The sequence below is a fragment of the Syngnathoides biaculeatus genome, chromosome 5, assembly GCF_019802595.1.
Source record: "Syngnathoides biaculeatus isolate LvHL_M chromosome 5, ASM1980259v1, whole genome shotgun sequence".
Lineage (NCBI taxonomy): Eukaryota > Metazoa > Chordata > Actinopteri > Syngnathiformes > Syngnathidae > Syngnathoides > Syngnathoides biaculeatus.
The window spans coordinates 31,287,820-31,308,406 of NC_084644.1; the positions used below are offsets into that span (position 1 = coordinate 31,287,820).

The 20,587-nt window shown below is 41.8% G+C and overlaps 1 protein-coding gene across 2 annotated transcripts in view; it reads right to left on the reverse strand.

The window, feature by feature from the left end:
* The window catches only part of atp1a3b (ATPase Na+/K+ transporting subunit alpha 3b), a 38,193-nt gene extending 28,079 nt beyond the window's left edge, over window positions 1-10,114 (reverse strand). For both annotated transcript variants that reach the window (XM_061819696.1, XM_061819695.1), the window contains exon 1: window positions 9,636-10,114. In XM_061819696.1, the coding sequence (XP_061675680.1) occupies window positions 9,636-9,641 (6 nt within the window). In that variant the 5' untranslated portion in view covers window positions 9,642-10,114. The remainder of the gene's footprint in view (window positions 1-9,635) is intronic.
* Window positions 10,115-20,587: the final 10,473 nt, after the last annotated feature.

Genomic DNA, 20,587 nt, shown 5'->3' on the forward strand with positions numbered 1-20,587 from the left:
TCAGGTTACATACAATATATACATATATTGTAGTGCCATAAAGCAACAATGCTCAGGATTAAGTGGTCTTTTACTGTACTTTTTTGAAAATAAAGTTAAGACAAATGAATCTTATAGTATTAGGTTATGTCTAGTCAAGGTTCTTTATGATGAGCATATGTGATGTGATTTCCTATCAGGACAGAATACAAAACAAGAGGTAATCATTTATGAAGCAAGGTGAGTAAACCATGGGAGGATGTGGTCGGAAGAGTTGAGCTGTCAAAACATCTGCGACTGTGTTCTAGTCACTTTAGCCCAGATTTTTTCTTTGTATTCTTTCCTCACAAGGAGCCTACCATGTATCAAGAAAAAGCAGAGCAAAAAGACAAGGAGGCGTTGGCCACATACCTTGATCACCCCAGTGCAGCAGTATCAACAATACACCACTTAAATTTACCAACACCAGTTTCTTCACACCCGTCATCGTCATCCTAATTTCTTGTGTCTTCCTCGCTCTCCATCTTTCCTGGATAACAATTTGGCTCGAACTGATATGGTTGAACAGTGTTCATCGCTGCTCGGGTCTGCTACTGTGGCTACTGTTAAAAACTCCAGTGGTCGGGCCCATCCCCATTTGACGGCACTACCCAGAATGCACTGTGATGAAAAGAATTGCATCCCATGTTGATATTATCTTTCATAAAAATATATAAATGTTGAAATGATCTTATTGGTATGTTACGCAAGTCATATAAGATCATATATGACAACGTCATTGGAGTTCATTTTAACTTGGTTGCTGTCCATATCTTCTGATCATGCTAGAGATGGGATTTAAACCCTCGTTGGGACTCCAGTTGTTTGCGGGATGACATTCATGTTGAGTACTGAGAAGAAAAAAATAACAAGAACAATGGAATTTCAAATGATAGGAACTATTCCTTATAAGAGTCACAGTTGTGCAATCCGCAGAATCTTCTTCATTTAAAGCACTTAAGAGTGCCCCAATGGCGCACATTATGGTAATTACACTGATTGGACTTGATTAGGAAAGCCACAAACCTGTTTATATAAATCCCTACAGCTCATTGTGCCTGTCAGAGCAAATGAAAATCATGAGTTCAAAAGAACTGCCTGAAGAGCTCAGAGAGAATTTTGGCAAGGTACAGATCTGGTCAAGGTTACCAAAAAAAAAAAAAAAAAAGCTCAGTTTAAGGTTCCTAAGAGCAGAATGGCCTCCATTTACTCAATTGAAGATGTTTGGGCCGACCAGCACCCTTCCTAGAACTGGCTGTCCCGCCAAACTGAACAATCGGGCAAGAAGATCCTTGGTGAGAGAGGTAAAGAAGAACCCATAGATCACTGTGGCTGACCTCCAGAGATACAATCTGGAGATAGGATAAGTTTTATAAAGTCACTGCAGCCCTTGTCCAGTCAGGTGTATATGGAACAGTGGCCTGACTGAAACCTCACTTCAGTGAAAGCCCACATGGAGTTTGCTAAACACACCTGAAGGACCCCAAGATGGTGAAAAATAAGATTGTATGGTCTGATGAGACCCAGGCAGAATTTTTTGTCCTTAATTCTAAGCGTTATGTGTGGAGAAAACCAAGTACTGCTCATCCCCTGTCCAATACCGTCCCAACAGTGAAGCATGGTGGTGGCACCATTATTGTGTGGGGGTGGGTATTTTTTAGCTGCAGGGGACAGGACGCCTAGTTGAAATCGAAGGAAAGATGAATGTGGCCAAGTACAATGAGATGCTGGACGAAAACCTTCTCCTCAGTGGTAAGGACCTCAGACTGGGGAAATGTTTCACCTTTCAACAAGATAATAACCCAAGCACACACCTAAATTAACGAGTGAGTAGCTTCAGAACCACTCCGTGACTGTTCTGGAATGGGGGGAGCCCTGACCTCAACCAAGTTGAGCACCTCTGAAAACCCTATCCACCAACGTTCACCATCCATTGAGACAGAACTAGAGAGGATCTGCAAGAAGGAAAGGCAGAAGATCCTAAAATCCAAGTTTGGAAAAACCTGTTGCAACATTCGCATGCCTGTGTTAGCAAAAACGGGTGGTGCTTCTACTAAATACTGAGCAATGGGTCTGAATACGGATTGCTCTGTAGATTTTTCAGTTTCTCTTTTTCAATAAATTGGAAAAATTTCAACTTTTTTTCTCTCAATATGGGTTGCTGTGTGTACATTGAAGGAGAACATTTTGAAAATGATTTTTGCAAATGCCAGCAACAGTGAAAATATTAAGGGGGTTTAAATACTTTCTGAACCTACTGTAGCTCTGAAGTACCATTATTATGACCAACATTAAATATATTAGCGTAGTCGGCCTGGGTGTTCATCGAAAACCTCGGCAAAAGTGCTTGGGACATTTCTGCATTAAATTGCATGACAAAGTGTTTCAAAACTTGGCTGACAGTCGTCATTAATATTATTGTAACTTGTCTGGCATTGCAACTGATATTGACCAGGAGCGTGAGGCAAGCACTTTTTTCCTGTATTTAATTTTCTTGAATTGATCCCGATCCACCAAACTGCATTTCGGGTACTGAAAAAAAGTGTTTTGACTGCCAGGTACTGTGGTAAATTTCTAGAAGGCTACCGGCTAATCCTAACCTATTCTACGCTAGAACTACTGAAATGTCTGCCTCCCTACTAACAAGATATGTAAGTAAGCTGTACGTTGTCCAAGTTGTGCGCAAAATGTGATACGGTAGCACAAGGCAGTCGTGAAAAAAAAAATATTAGGGAGACAAAGTGGTTCGACCACTGCGCTCTAATCATTCTACAAGAGTGCTGAATAGTTTAATGACGACAAAGAGCGCAAGAGTACAGATAGAGATGAATAACATATACATTTTTAAAAAATGCTTAAACGGCTTTCCATTATCTTAGACCTAGTCTCATGGGGTGGCTTTGTGTTGCACCTTGTGTTCAAACATATTCAAACATTAAGTGTGCAAACATCTCCGGGACAACGTCTCAAATCAGTCATGTCCTTGTTGTCAGGCAACGTAGGTCTTCTGACACGTTCAAGGTAGACACTGTGTCCATGCCTCACATAAAAAGCTTTACAAAGCCAAACAAGACAGCACTGACCTTTACATTTAATTAGCATTACATAAGCTAGCACAGAGCACGGTTAACATGGAAACTAGCAACTACTTTTTTTGCTGACTGTCCTTCAGCAGAAGACAATGCCCTCAGTGGAGCAATACTGATCGATCAAAGACCCCTGAAAGGCTTGATGGAGTCAGCAGGGTCTTGACTTTAAATGCCATGGCAAAGGGGCCACAGAACCTGGTTGGAGCTTCCTACGTGTGACCGTTTCCAATTTGAGAAATCATGAATTGGTGGACTCTGGTCCACATCTAAACCCTCAGGACTTCCTGGATGGACACACAGTTATCAGATTGTATCCAACCATCCATCCATTTTCTGAGCCGCTTATCCTCACAAGGGTCATTGAAATGCTGGAACCTATCCCAGCTATCTTCGGGCAGAAGGCAGGGTACCCCCAAAACTAGTTGCCAAACAATCACAGGGCACATATAAACAAATTCACACCTATGGGCAATTTAGAGTAATCAATTAACCTACCATTCATGTTTTTTGGGATCTGGGAGGAAACCTGAGAGCTTGGAAAAAATACCACGCAGGCACAGGGACAACATGCAAACTCCACACAGGCAAGCAGACGCTCAAACCAGTTATGTACCACCTATATCAGATAACAAAATTTCATAGTTTCATGTACATGTAGTGACAATAGTCTTGTTTTATTGCACATTTACTTGTCATTGCGGTACAGCAGTAGACCAATCATGTATTGTTAATACTCCAACATGACGTTTGACAGCCAATACGATGGTTTATTCAGGGTATTTTTGCAAGTGGATAATGTGAGTGGAAAAAAACGGGCAAGACTCGAGACAATGGTACATTTAAAAAATAAAAATAACAATATAGGTTAAATTATTTAAATGATTTATCCATACATACATTTTCTACAGCTCTTGACTTCATTAGGGTTGCTGGTGTTCTGGAGCCTATCACAGCTGACTTTAGGCAGGTACAGCTTGGACTGGTCAGCAGATTGCAAGGCACATACAGGCAGGAGTTCACACTCTCATTCACACCTGACATGCTTTGTGGCGTGTAATAGTCCATCTCCATTTTCCAAGCCGCTTATCCTCGCAACCCATAGCATATCCCAGCTAACATCGGGAGAAGGGCAGACTACACCGTGAACCGGTCCCCAGTCAGTCGCAGGGCACATATTGACACCATCACTAGGTGGAAATTGATACCAATCTGCCCACATCAAAGTCAGGTGTGTGTACTACTACATCATTGGTAACCTACAGAATAGATTATTTTTGTATGAAACATTGTTGCGAATATAGTTTATCAAGAGACTGCAACAAGACAATGTTTAAAGTTTACATTGACAGAGTATAGTGTGCACAGCATAAACTAACTCATCTGTCATGAAAATTCTTGTGACTGAATATTTTACACTCTAATTTGTAGGTTTTGTGTCAATTCTGCCTTTACTTACGAGTTTAGTTGTTCCATGACAACACACATATCTCAAAACACATTATCAAATCAGCATTCCCCATTGCAATGAAAGGAAAGGACATCAATCTGATCCAGCCCCATGTTGTGCTCTGGTAGAGTCTGCGGTTTAGCCACCAGGAAGCAGTGTTATACAAACAGATACACATGAAGAAGACTGATTTAGTAAGTTGCAGAAGTTGGTTTCTACCAAGGATAAATAATATATGCCTGTGAGTATTGTTGTAATTTATGATCCATGTATTCCTGCATGGTTTGTGTTCAAGTCGCTGTTACTTTAAAATTTTTATAACATAATGCAATTTTGGTGGCACAGTAGTGCATCTGTATAGCGTTGGCCTCACAGTTCTGAGAGCTGGGGTTCAGATCCTGGCCCCGCCTGTGTGGAGTTTCCAAGTTCTCCCCATCCATGCATGAGTTTCCTCCCACATCCCAAAAACATGCCAAACTAATTGCCCCTAAGTGTGATTGTGAGTGAGACTGTCATCTGTCTCCATGTGCCCTGCGATTGGCTGGCAACCAGTTCAGGGTCTACCCTGCCTCCTGCTCGATGACAGCTGGGATTGGGTACAGCACTCCTGCGACTCTCGTGAGAATAAGCGGCTCAGAAAATGGATGGATGAATGGATGATGCAATTTGTTAGTCCAACTATGGCATTTTGCATTGTGTTAGCATTAATCTAGTGGATGTTAGGGACTAGACTTTAAGGCACATCAATGCAGTTGTTTTAAGCATGTTATTTCTTGGTTTTAAGTTTAGTTTGATGGCAAACATCAAAGAAGGGATGACAATAAACAGCTTCAAGCATTTCTTTTGTGAAATGAGTTATATTCATTGCTACCATCTAGCGATTGTACTTCCAAATTTTGCTCAAAGGGTATGGTCTAACAGTTGAAGCCATAACATAGATTGCAAAAACATATTTCATTTTTTGTCTCACTGTCTGATGTCAAATCAGACTAAACCTCTCCTTTTCCAGGTCAGGCAGGATCACTACAATTATTTAATTTTGGTAAATGTCACAATAATGAGAGGGAGAATTTATTCGAGACCTTTATACTATTTTCTTCAAGGTCAATGGTTTATACCCATTTCCTTAGTATCGAGTAGGATTTCCCTTGAACTGCATGACTTGGGTCAAACATTTTGGGTAACCTTCCAAAACCTTCTGTCAGTACTCTGCTAGAATCCTGCCCCATTCCTCCAGACAGAATTGGTGTAACTGAGTCAGGTTTGTCAGTTGTCTTGTTCAAACACGCTTTTTCAGATCTGCCCACAAATTTTAAATGAGATTCAGTCCAGGGCTTTGTGATGGCCACTCCAAGAGATTTACTTTGTTATCGTCAAGCCAATTTATACCCATTTTGTCTGTATGCTTTGGGTCATTGTCCATACGGAAGACCCATTTGCGCTCAAGTTTTAACTTCCTGGCTGATGTCTCGAGATGTTGCCCTTACATCTCCATGTTATCTTCATGAAGCTGCCACTTCTGTGGTTCAAAGTTGGTATGGTGTTCTCAGGTCTGTAGGCTTCTCCCGTTTTCCTCCGCGTGTAATGTTGGTCATTGAGGCCAAACAACTTGACTTTAGTTCCATCAGACCATAGGACATCTCTTCAAAAGTTAAGATCTTTGCCTTGGTGTTTGGTTGAACACTGTAACTTGGATCTTTTCCATCTTTAAGAGTAATGACTTAATTCTTGGTGAGTGGCCTTTCAGCCCATGTCAGTGTAGGACTTGTTTCACTGTGTATAAGACACTTTCTAACCAACTTCATCAGCATCTTCACAAGGTCTTTGGCTTTTGTTCTGGGGTTGATTCGCACATCTCGGACCAAAACACGTTGCTCTCTGGGACACAGAGCTCGTTTACACCCTGAGCCGGCTGGATATTCTCGTGATGTTTGTACTTGCGTGTATTTGTTTGAACAAATGAACGTGGCACCTTCAAGCTTAATGAAATTGCACCCAAGGATGGCCTAGACTTGTGGAGCTCAGCAATTCTTTCTCCGATTTCCTGACCAATTTTGTTTGATTTTCCCATGATTTCAAAGAAGGAAATAGTGTTTTGAGGTGTGACCTTGAATACATCCCCAGGTGTGCACTCAATTAACTCACATGTAAGTTAACCTATCAGGAGCTTCTAAAGCCATGCCCTCATCATCTGGGTTTTGCCACTTTCTTGAAGGACAGTACTTTTTTGAGTATGTAAACTTTTGACCTCAAAGAAAATATAAAATCCTCTAAGAAATTCTTTCATTATTGTGGAATTTAACAAAATTAAATAATTTGGGTGATCTTGACTGACCTGAAACAGTAGAGGTTTAGTCTGGTTACAGTTCAGACAGTGAGACAAAAAAAAAAATAAGTTTTTGCACAGTCTATGTAAACTTCCGACTTAAACTGTAAATGGCAAATAGCTGCACACATTTGCAGACTTGTTTGCAACCGATTGCTCACATGATTCGGAGTATTTAGTTAATCAGTCCAGTACTAGTACTTTAGAAAACCATACTCTCCTGGGTAGGGCTCGGCCTGAACTTACACACCTGTAAATATGCTTAAAGGTTTTGTTTTGGAAACTGTAGCTTTGGTCTGTCCTTAACACTAATTTGCAACCAATGGCTCTTTTGTGTGGGAGTATTTAGTTTAGTAGTAGAGTGTGCCATAGAAAATATTGATTCTGAAACGAAATTCAAGGTTTTCTGACGAATCTGTTGTAGCATACTCATTTATGCTGCTCACTATGGTTACTGGATGTATTGTTTTCATTTTTTTTTTTACTTTCAGACACTTGAGGATGCTTTATTCTAACTTGTATAAGTGCTTTATTTATGTTTGATTTGAGCATAACTGGAGTATCGGTTTGGTCAAGTGCAGCAGGTGCAGTAGGGAGGGACGTGCACCACTCTGCACCAAAACGAGGGCTGGGCCTCTGCAGAGGCCGCACGCATCCATCTCTTAAACGAGCACCCACTTCCATTAACACACATGGTGGCGCTCTTCACTGGGGGCTGGCGGACTCAACATTCTTTAGAAGCCATTATGACCTTCTCTCAAAGGCTCCAATACCACAACTTCTACTTTCATCATTGAAATCCCCAATTTCGGTCTCATCCAGATACTAGATCGTATGAATCACCTGACCCCCCTTCAGCACCCCATCTGTCCTCCCTGATTACCGAGCCCCCAGAATGCACTGCGAGGAGGAAACAAGAGCCATAGTAACGTGAGCTCAAGGGTCATTATCTTGTAACAGGATATACAGTTGGGCAGACCCTCCCCAGCCAGCTCGTATAAATGCCTCTTGCTACACCTGCACTTGTGTCCTCCCTCTCACCGTCCATCCTGCGGTTATCATTTGGAAAAGCACTCCCAGCATCCAGCGTAGAAAAAAAAAAAAAAGCAGAATTGACCCTTCTTTTTTTTTTTTTTTTTTAGACACGTGCTTAACAAACAAACGCCCCAGCCTATCGCAGCTCTGTGCTGGGAATTTCCACAAGCGAGGCCCCACCCCTGCTTTGACGCAGAACACACGTTGCATGCGATGTGCCCCTTATGGCCTTGGGAAAAGGACAGCTGGCACACAACTTTCGCCAATGACATAAATCCGCACCACCCAATGAGGCGAAATGCATACTACCCTCTATAATGTCTATTAAATGTCTAATCTATAAATGTATATAATCTACAATGTACATAATATAACCTATAATGTCCATCCTTTCTTCCCCACTCCATCCCATTCTTGACCAGATTTTCCTCCACCAGGGAGCCGGTTTTAAACCCATGAACCCCCTATTTGACGCAGCGGCCCATCACCTCCCTCTGCAGAGACACTGCAACATGCAAGGGGGGGGACCCTTTCGACTGCCTGTTGTCACTGCAATGACGCCTTTCCTCTTCTGGTGTGCAGCGTCACGCTATTGCACTGCATCCCGAATTGATGCAGTGGCACACACACACGGCGCAATAGTTCGCATCTGAGTTCATTTACATACGCCGGGGTTTTTTGTTTTTTTTTTGCCTGTGGCGTTTTTTTTCAGCAAATCACACAAGTTTTAACAGAACCCGTCTTTTTTTTTTAAATCCTTACTATGTGTGTGTGAAGTGGGGGCAACTGTATTCACTTCTGGCGATTAGCACATCTCTGTTATGTCACAAATTAAAGGGGAAATAAGCTTGTGAGGCGCTTATTCCTAGTAACCGCATTATGACGCATGGGTCACCGAGGGGTGCCAGGGGATGAGACGGTATGGGGTTTGAGTGAGCTTGGTGCGGGGTTTGTGAGGTTTGTGAAGAGGGAAGGTGATGGTGGGGGGTGGGGGGGTGCAGGACCGAGTGATGGGTGTGTGGGTGGGATGGAAAAAAGGGCAGGGCGAGGGTACAAGATGGAGGTCATGGTGGTAAAGCTGCTCATGTCCTCTAGTACTCCTTACACCACTCTTTTTTACTTGAAATAGGGGGAAATATATGGTTGAGAATCACCCCCCCTTTAAGCTAACCTCCTAAGATGGCTGGCAAGGTTACTGGCAAAAGTGAGGCCTGTGATGAGACACACAAAGGACACCGGGTCCTAGTCTTCTTTGGGTCTTTGAGCAAGACTTTCCATGATCTAAATGGTAGCCACCCGTTTTCCTTCTTGTGTGTGAGAGTCGGCAAAAGCTAATAATACACTGGTAACACAATCCGCCATTTGAGGTGACACGGCTTGAATGGAAATCGTGAAGATGAGAGTGAAAGCATCATGGTGGCTACGATTGCTTTTGACGCAGTGTGGCTGGAGGCAGTTCCGCATTATAGTCAATGTCACTCAGCCATACATAGGATTTCCACTCGGAGGGTGGTGGGGGATGAAATGACATCACGTTTCTTTTTCAGCACGCACACACCCAATCACTTTCTTTTTCACTCTCTCCCCCCGCTACCTCCCGATTTTATATCTGGGGGTGGCGAACAACCCTTCGCTTCTCAGGCCGTTTCTAGTGAGCGTTAATAAGGATTTTTTTTTTAAGGGTTTGGGGTGGGGGGCGTAAGGGGTGACGAATGCTTACCCCCATGTTGGCGCAGTCACTTGTCCTCTTCGCAGGTGATGCACGGCTTGAGAGGTGTGCCCTCTCGGCTGGAACGGCGTTACAATGTCTTGTTGTGAACAGGAAGGGGGAAAAGGAGGGGGTAGATAGATAAAATGGTGGTACGACACGTCTTCAAAGGGGAATGCAATAGAGGCTTAAGGTGAGTGCGTCACCGAAAAAAAGTTGCCGTTCCTCAACCGGCTGAAGCGAATTAAGAAAAGAAAAAAAAGACTTCTTACGACCACCCCAGTGGCGGTTTTCGTGCCTTGTTTTAAAAGAAACGTCGCGGTCTCAGGCGGAGCATCACGCGGAGATGTACCACTCGCCTGAAAGGACCGGCGTCACTAACTCGCGAGCCGCACCACTCCCGCTGCTGGGGGCTGGTATCCCTCCGCGACCCGGTAACAGCCGCAATAGCTTGCCGGAGTACCCCTCTTTAGCCCGCACCACTCCGCCAGTGAAAGAAGCGCCTCACAGAGCGAATGGCTAAAAAGTCGGCTTGCTGATTTGCATACGTCCCACCCGCCGTCACCACCGTCGCCAATAAGCAACGGCCTTTCATCCACTGCTCGGCCACTGTCCAATCCAGACACTGAGCGTCTTTTCGCCGACCACCAATGGGCGCCAACGTTGTCTTCAGGCCGTCGAACTGGGGGCGAGCTTGGCCCCTCCCATTTTACTGCAGAATTCAGGGACCAGCTAGATGAACCTCTATTTGTAGACAACGCAAGGTTTTAAGTAGAAACAGGACGAGGGAAGGTTACTTGCAGTCGTTGTGCTTTTTTTTGTTCTTTTGTTGCATGACGTGTCCCATTTGCCATGTCCATGGCATGTGTCAAACGGTGTGATGTTAACTTATCAACCCGTGTGTGTGCGAGTTACAGATGCATCAATGCACTTGTGCAGCAGCAGGATAGCCTCACTATGCAGAGTCAGCATTTATGTATAAATTATTCATTCCTGTAGTGTAGGGGTGATGTAACCAATTTCCTACAATCCACTTTTTATAACGTCATCCATTTATGAAATCAAATACGATACAACGATGGGGCATTTTGTGTATGCGTGTGTCTGCCACCTTTCATATTTGTGTTCAGTAATCTACGGGGGCAGCGGTTAGCACATTTGGACAAAGGTTCTGTGGCTCACAGTTGAAATCTGGCCTCTGACCTTCCTTTGTCGAGCTAACATGTTCTCCCAGGTTTTCACCACGCTTGTGGGATTTCTGCAGGTACTCCAGCTTTCTCCCACGTTCTAAAAACTTGCAGGTTCGCTTCATTGAGGAAGCGAAATGATCCGCGTAGTCACCAAGAGTACCTTAAAAACAGACAGATTATCTACTCTAAGCTTGGAAAATTTACTTTAATGAATTTAAAATCTTGCTAACATGCCTCTTGTTAGGTTACTATTGATAGTCCTTGGAAGCGTTGTTTTACCTAGCATTTTATTCATAACTTCAAACAGTTCGAAGATGTTTTAATAGTACGTCTGACATGCATTTGTCAAAATCCCAGAGGATGAGCCTCATATTACACTTTACATCGTCTTTGTGGAATCGCAGACGTTAGTTGGTTAGACAGGGCGGCCCTGTGTCCTCTATGAGTTCATGGACACACTGTCCCATGTATTGCTGGGCCAATATTGAGCCCAGGTTTTAGTACCATAATGACCGAGGACGAAACTCAGAGCTAGGACAGGCATGCAAGCAGATTCAGTAAAGTTCAGAGAATGGGCGGGGGAAAAAAACAAGCCTGTAAAGACAATATTTTCAATTCTTAAGGCCTCAGTCGATATACAGTGCTAACCTACATTGTGTACATGTACACAATCAGATGCAAATATGATAGACTATACCGCAAAGAGAGCATTAATGTGTATAAAATAAAAACTGAGATAATGCGGTTACACAAGAGTTTGCACACCCTCTTATAAGTGTGTGTGCTAGAGGGTTGCCGAAGACAGGAACCTTGGCGATCCAATCCCACGCTTACTGAAGCTGGGTCTAGGGATGTGGACTGTCACCTCTCTGGCTGGGAAAGAGCCTGAGCTGGTGTGTGACTTTGAAAATTTACAGACTAAATATAATCATTCTCGCCAAAACACAGAGTTTAGACTGGTACCAGTCCTCTCAAGATGTCTCCTGGGAGGCCTGGGAACACCTACGGATCCCCACAGAGGAGCTGGAAAGAGGCAACTCTGGACTTGCCTGATAAAGCTACTGCCTGCGACCTGACCTTGTAAAGTGGAAGAAAATAAATAGATGGTGGATGTTAAATGGGAGTCAGCACTAGATGCCATCATTTCAATTTTCTCTGATTAACCCAACATAAATTTCAACTAGTTCAGAATGTTTTTTTGAACATGGTCCCCGGGGACTTTCCACAACATCAGAGGGATCCCATTATTCAAAGATATGTGACAAAAAATACCAGGGCATTAAATAAACCATACAACAGACTGAAGACAGTCATTATCAAATGGAAAAAATATGGCAAAACAGTCAAATAACCAAGAACATGCCTCAAAATTGATGAAAAAATGAGAAGCACTCAAGTCAGGGAGGTCGACAGCAAGGAGCTGCACTAATTTCTGGCCAATGCGGGTTGTTTTAATACTTGTGACAACAATCTCTTATCTGCTTCCTGTGTCTGGGTTGTGGGATAGCATGGCGAGATGGAAATAAGCCGCACCTTAAAAAGCAAACTTCCTAGCCATTTTGCAAAAACACTGTCAAGGACCCTTTGAACTATTAAGGACTCTGAGTCTTCTTTGTTACATTGTTTGCAGCCCTTTTGTGGCTTTTTTTCTAATAAAATCACTCCTAACCTTCGAACTAACATCTGTCAAATCCTGTTTAGAAAGCAGGTTGTCATATGCCAACAAGTATAAATGAATGCTTTGTGGGTGGATTTTTATCTCTCGTAAATGTCTTCTGTGCTTGTTAATACGCAATTTTCAGTAATTATTCGTCATACTTTATTTCCCTACTCTTTGTACATTTATCTTTTTATATTGTGTGTTAATTTCGCACTGTGGTTTATTCAGGGTTCCAGAACAGGTCCCAGCTTCATCTGGATTTATTAAATGCTGTGTTTAGCTGCCTGAGTAACCTACCTCTGGTGAGACCAGAACACCCACTTAAAATCTCCCAGATGATAACAGTTGGAAATAGCCGTCAGCCTTAGCATAAATCCTTCAGGCTTCTCTTCGAAAGCAGAAACACATGTCAGAAAAAGGCTACAAGAACATCTGAACTTTATTTCGGGTTAATCAGAGACAATTTAAATGGTGGCAGGTGTGTGCTGACTCCAAGGTACATAGTTCAAATGTGATTGGTTAATTCTGAACACAGCCACATCCCTAGTTTTTCACTAGGTAACTGTAACTAAGTACCCAGGCAACATTAAAGCAACGTTAGAAATCACCAAAAAAAAGGAAATGTCAACTACAATAGTTGAAATTTATTTGAGGTTAATCGCAGTGATTGTAATTGTTGGCATGTGACAGCCACATCCTCAGTTTGTAACTATGTAGCTCCCTCTCTGTAGCTTGTTAAAAGACTGGATGTTACAATCCCTGTTTTTAGGACTTGCGTGGATAAGCAAAGACACCGTCTCTTAATGGGGTGACTTCCAAAGAAACATGGTGTTCTTCACTTATGCAACTATTATCATTTGTATATCCGGGCTTTATTGGGTGTTTTGGCCATTTATCACAATAAATCCTCAGACGAGGCAGGCCCACATCTGGCTGCTCAGACCAGGTTGTGTGTTGCATGGTGGGAGGTCAATTTGAAGCCCAAACACTATACTTCACTTCAGCTACAGTCAGAGACAGCTCCTTTTAGTAGTGGTGGCCAGATCTTTGATAAACCTTTGTCGGACTTGCCCTCGAATGCTCACCCTCTTTGAAGAGATCTCTGTTGCACCTCGCAACAAATCCCTTGCAGTCCACTTTCACCAGGACAGACTCTAACCTTCAATCTGTGTTTCTCTTTCTCCACTGCTACTGTTACAAAAACTTCAATAGTGTCTTCTCAGGGGGCGCAGAGGTCCACAATGAAGACATGGTTTCAGGAGGTTGGCTAGAGGACGAGGTCAGGACGCATGTTCGTCTGTGGGATCTCGCCTGGCTGTTGAGTCTGAGGTAGACACGCATTTCCCAGTGCTTGGTTCTTACTAGCAGGCATGCAGGAGGGTAAGAAGACTTTGCATGCTTTTCACCTCCACGGACAAAAGATCCAAAGGGTGGTGAATGAGGTTCTCTTGTTCTGCCCCGCTGAGCCCAAGCATGTCAGCACATGATTGTGGTGCCGGGTATACTCTACTTCTCTTTCATCAAGATGACCTTACAACTTATCAGGATATGTTTTGAGAGTTGCTGGGATTCCAGAGAGGTGACAGGCTGTGTCCTCTCCAAGTCAGAGGTTTAAGTTTGCTGGGGAGGGAAGTAGGCTGTAACTGGTTCTGACAAAGGTTAACTGCTTTGTCTCCATGTTTCATAGATTGCTCCATTATGATTTTTCATTGCACCAAAGACTCCCACCTCATCCAACTGCCTTCCTGAGCTTGGAAGACTGCCTTGATGCACCTGGCTACTACTTCCCAGCATTGCACTTCTTCCACCACCAAACATCCGGTGTTCTGTTGGTTTAGCTGAGTTGATGTTGCTGAGCCTTTGCTTCTACAACATCCAAACCTGGGTTCCACTTTTTCCCCGTTTTAAGTGTCTCTCACCAAGTGATCTGTGGATTATTTGTGCATCTTCTGGCCTGGCTTTGGTGCAGCATTTATACACTTGAAGAAGGCAAACTGTGCAACCAGGAAACAACAACTAAAGCAATGTCAGCAAAAAAAAAAGTAAAAAAAAAATGCATACAAGAACAGCTGAACGCCATCTGGGGTTAATTAGAGAAACTTTAAATGGTCACCAGAGTCTGCTGACTCATTTCACATGAATTTGAATATGATTCATTAATTCCAAACACAGCCACATCATAGTTATTGAGCATGTACACATTTGGGTCTCCACATTATCTAATTTTTCCTTTTCCCACCTTTCATTTTTACCTCCTTCTTTAATATATTTTGTTAAATTGTAAAGGCTTTAGTTCATATTCACCGATGTGAACGGGTGTGTAGACTTATATCAACTGTACCTTGGCTGAATAAATTTGGGAGCACCATCTTGCCCTATGAGATGTCTTTTTTCCCCCAAAAATTGGATCAAATCCTCGATTAAATTTTCACCAGCCATGCTGTCAGGATAGCTCAGCGGCAACGATTGCTTTTTTTGGGGCACACCTTATTTTGCATCTCACAAGTTGACACATGCCGAGAGAAATGTAAAAAAAAAAAACCCCGCTCGCACAAACCGTGACGAGTCTGATATGAACCTCATTTTACGTAACAGTGCCACAGTATCAGCAGAAGGCAACCCTTATGCAGCAACCATGAGTCATGTTTCCTCCCCGCTGTTTCTTTCCCAAGTGCGGGGACGATGCAGCGGTGCAGAGAGGCTCCATCCATGCACTGCTAATTTGCAAGGGAAAAGCAGAGCCTGTTCTCACACGAGGCCCCAGAGCGACACGCTAACACGCTGCTGCTGCCGTTTGACATGCTTAAAGGGGACTTGCCGCTAATGGACTTATTTCCAATCTCGTTGCAAAATAGCTGTGACTGCCTATCCTTTCATAACCTCATCCATCATCAATCCCATCTCGCTGCATCCATTTCTTCGCATGCTTTTTGGAGAAGAGGGGGAAGATTTTGGGAGTTAAAAAAATAAATAAATCCCCCAGTTCTTGGTCACCACGGCAACAGAAGTCAGATGACCTTGTCTGAGGATTATTCTGCTGAGTCAGAAATTGAAGGATGGTGAAGGGGTGGCGGTGGGGGGTGCTTTTTCTTATTCACTCTAGGGGAGTCTTAAATAGAACAACACATCATTGTGTGTAAAAAAAAAAAATAGAAAAAGAATAGAATGGTGTATTTATCAGTAATCATTCAACTTCTGTACTAAGTGAAAAAGTACAGTGCTCTCTACATATTTTAGACATGTGAATTCACCTATCCACAAATTATTTTGGAACCTATCCTCTCTTCTGTGCTGAAAAACTGAAATCAAAGTGATGCCTAATATTGAATTCGAGATATGGCACCAGTTGATGTTCCACATTTGGTCAGGCCATAGACCGGTGTAATAGAAAAATTATGTTTTGCCACCATATTAATTGCCATCCATAGGCAATTATAAACCTTTTAGCAGGTTTTTGCTCTTTGGGCTCCATCCATCTCTTGGGAGGAACAATATATACCAGAGGTCACGAATTGGCAGACGAGGGTCCAGGTCAGGTACCATAAGCATACACCTACAGCCAAAAAAGAAAGGTCATGGTTTGAAACCTACAGGCTTCTTCTATTTTAAGGGGCACAGCCGTTATAACTCTTTATGGTAGTGATGAAACACATGGAGCAAGAACAAGAGTTTAACCATCCAATGTGACCCAAACAAGTCTGCGTTTCGGGCGGATACTAGAGAGAGATGAAAGCATCGGAGCACTAGAGGACTTTCCAGAAAAGCCACAATCATTTAAGAGAACAAAGGAAATGTCATGATCCTTGTTCAGTCATTTTTTTTTTTGTTTTATTTAAACATTTTGCCACAGTATGTAAACATATGACCACAACTGTAGGTAGCAGTAATACATAGTTTGGTTCTGGTACTTGGTAATAATAAATGTTAAAGGTGTTTTTAATTGTATTGAATTGATTCGACTGAGGTTTTGATGACAAGAAAATGTAGCGACAATGAGAAGGCTACTTAAATATGTATCATAAAAAATCCACATTATGATCTTCTGGCCCTTTGCGTCAAGAAATTTTCTCCACTGGACCTTGATAAGTTATAGCTTTATCCCCCTAGTACAATGCATATACCGTACCAAAATTGATAAATTGGCATAACAAAATCACATTTCATGTTGCATGTTGTTGCTTAAGCACATACTAGCTTTATTTTTGTGTATTATGTTAAAACAAGATTAAGAAAAAACATTCAGAATTAACTCATCGTTATTGTCACTGCCAGATGGCATCCTTGCATCTGCAGAATTACTACAAAAAAAATCCATCAATCCATCAAAAATAAAGTTCAATTACTAACTCCACATGCGAAAAAAAATCTTTAATATATTATGCTACCATTGATTAAATCAATTGAATTGCGTCTCTGGACCAGCCGTCCAAATCAAAGCCTGTGCTCATGACAACCCTGGTTGGGACCAGACAAAAAATACTTTAATACTTCATAAAGGAAACTAACTCTTATTACGTAACCTTCACAAACTCTTTTTCCAAAGATCTTAGATCCATGAGTCATGAAAGAATTAAAATGATCGGGTGACAAAGCAAATTAATGGAAGAAAATGTGGTTCACACATTTCTGTGCACCCAAGTATTACACCGATCCATTTTCTAACAAAACGGGCTTACTTAAATGTATCTAAGATGACTGTAGTCCATCATTATTAAGACTTTAAATCTTGAGCCGACATAATGGCGCACAACTCCAGCAGAATTAGATAATTGACAGAGTATTATGATAAATTTTGGGCAATTCAGGCACCCAATAGAGGTAATAGATTTATTCACATGTAATTGTCTACTTTTTAAATTTCTGAATAATGCGTAATAATAAAATACGATGTGGAGCGTGAGTGCTATTACCGATTTGTAAAAAGTCTGCAAACAAGTTGACGAACTTGACTTCACCTCTATGTCCATTTTTTAACACAATGTCATCCACGCAGGTTGAAAAATGTAACCTATATTAACAAAATAAGGAGGAGAATGTTTTCCAATGTACAGTAGGTGTGGCAAATGTATATTGATCCACGCGACACGCACACGCTGAGTAATACGAAGACAATCGAGCATTTATGGAAACGTATGTGACGTGAGGCGTGAGTCAGGGCTGCGGATGAATGCCAAATGTCACAAGGTCTCAGTGTCATCCACCACAGGCTTGAAGTGAGCGTTGCGCTGTATTTAGAAACAAAGACAATGAGTATGCTCTACAGCAGGGCTGGACAAAATATGACCATTCTTAAATCCAGCATTTATATGATCAAGAGCCCCACAATGATCATTGCAGCACAAAGATTTTTTCCCATGTTTTTCGGTGACTATCATATTACAGTAACCTTCTAACTATTCCCAGTTTACAAATCAGCATAAAATGTGCACCAAATGTGGCAGAACGTGAATAAACTTGAAGGGATGAAGAAAGTACGTGCTTCCTGTCCCACCAAAGATCACATCTAATATTTGATCCACCATAATACGTACGGTCCCGTTTTGTGGCGTTCCCGCAGTTTAACCAAGTTTCTCATCAGCACTTCTTCTTGTCCTTTCGGCTTGTCCACTGTGATTGCAAACAATTCGATAGTTTCAAAATCTGGATCAGCATCCGCGCCAATCATGACAATCGCGTTTGCCCATCTAGTCATGTTTTTCACAAGTTTTGCAAGAAAATGGAATGTAGTCCGCCTGGCATTGTGATAGTAGGCGTGGCTCTATTTATGTCGTCATCACGTGTTTTTGTTGACTTTGTTTTGAGAAAATTTTGTTTTTGTTACATGCCCACCTGTTCTTGTCAGTCCTGCTTCTTGTGTCTCCCAATCAGCTTCCTCCAGCCACTCATCTTTTCAAGGTGTATGTATTTGTCTCACCACTTTGCCTGTATTAGGTTCCCATCTTTGTTTTAGTCTGTGTCGATTTACTGTTGTTGTTGTCACAAATCACGTTCCCTCAGTGCTGTCATGTTGCCTGTCGTGGCAAGTCTATTCCCTGTGCTTTTGTTACTTGAATTTTTTTTTAAATTTTTTTACTCAGTTACGTGTGTACTTTGAGTTTTAGATTCGCCTTTTAGCGCTTTTTGTAAATAAATACCTTTTTTTGTTATTACTCTTTCTTCTGGCTCCAGCTCTTGTCAATACTCTACTAGTTGGAATGCTTTACTATAATGAGTACTACAGTTTTGCCATCCATTTCAAAAGAAACCAGCACCAACATGCCAAAAAAGAAGCTTGTCCACACTTGCACATGGAATATTTTTGATTGAAAATAGGCGTTTGTATGCAGGAGTCATCTGCGTGCAGTTGCGTGTGTGAAGGTGATCCTGGCTAATCCGCTTTTAGAAACATCTGACATAATCTGTGCTCCACTCGCAGGGTCGGCTTCTGGGAGAAGGGCGGAGGAAAGCTGGGGAGGGGGGAGGAGGAGGACATGGACTCTCGATCACTGGCAATGAATGAATGATGTTAAGGAGGATTGGTGAAAAAAAAGTTAGGGGGATGGAGGATGACAGATGAAGGAGTGAGTCACTTGGGTGGTGATGGAAAATTCCTTTGGGTGTTAGCATGGGAGAAAGATAAGAAAGCAGCACATGACTGTGACAGTGCTTACAATCATATACGCAAGTATGATCAGGCCAATGGAATCCAGACTTCAAATCGATCATGTCGCATGTGCACTGCACATATTATAAAACGAGGGAGCTGGAACGAGGACACCTTGAATCGGCACTGTGTCATCAGAAAATCTGCATCGACAAAGTCAGGTACAGTCAGACAGTCTAAAGGCTTTTAATACACGACTTGTTCTAAAATAAGTGTTCCAGTCAAGGAGAAACGAAATGATAAACGAAATGATAAATTCACGTCATAATTATAGTGACCAAAAGAAAACACGTTTGATACAAAAAATACACTAAGATCCAACAACAAATACACAAACCATAAAAAAAACGAGACATAGTACCTAAAAAAAACAAACCAAAAAAAAATAAATTAAACACAATTTAAAGAAAAACAAATTCAAAACTTCACAAATGTGGAAAAAAAAGCAAAAATATGAGAAAAAAGAGAATTATGAAAGAAAGCACAATGACCAAAGGTAAATATTGGGGAAAAAAAAATACAAAGACATTAGAAAACAATAGAAAATGATGAAAATAAATAAATGGTGAAAATCAAAATTTTAGGAAATGCATGAAAGTAAAAAAAAAAAAAGCATTAAGAAAAATGTAAAAATGTACGTTATTTAAAACATAATAGATACAAATATAAAAATGGGGAAAAAATCAATATTAGTAAAGTACTACCTTGAAAGGAAATACCACAACATTTTTTTACTATGTTTAAAAAATACTTGTGATAATACCACCAATTAATTTAAATGGCGAAAATGAATCTGTCTCTTATTCCAACTCATTTTTCCTCTTCAAAGTCAATGACCCTGACTCTCCCAAAAGCTGTGTAAATGAGGTTACTAGGATGAGGGCAAAATAGCTTTCCATTGCTATTATTACTCAGCAGATTAGCAATGGTGCACTTCAAACCTATTAGGGGAGCTTTAGAGCGACCCGTTTTGTTTGGGGTTTTTTTTTTGTTTGTTTGTTTTTTTGTCTGGTGCAAACGTCAACCCTGTCTTCTTCTTGTTTAGTAGAAGGTGGCTACATTTGGATTGAGGGTTCATAGTGTGCCTGACCTGCTTTGAGGGTGTTGCGTTTTCAGGTCAACTGAGCTTGTAGTGTGTCGTGATCCCTTACCACTAGGCAAAACGACACAGAAGCCTGTCAGGAGGAATGTTTCCAGAGTTTCTTTCACCCGATTCCTTGCTGCAAACGCAAGCATCTTTTGTCACGGTGATAAGTGAACTTGCCGTACAGAGTGCATCTAGAGGTCCTAACACCAAAAGGGCCAACAATCGTATGTATATATATATTTGACTGAAATTTTAAAGGGTTTGGTTCGTTAACATTGTAAAGCTAGACGCTGCATAAGAAACTAGAAGCGCCTGACAAGTTTTGGATCGAATCTTTTTTGGGCTATAGTGCAGAATGGGACTGCTTCTCGGTCTGGACCCAGA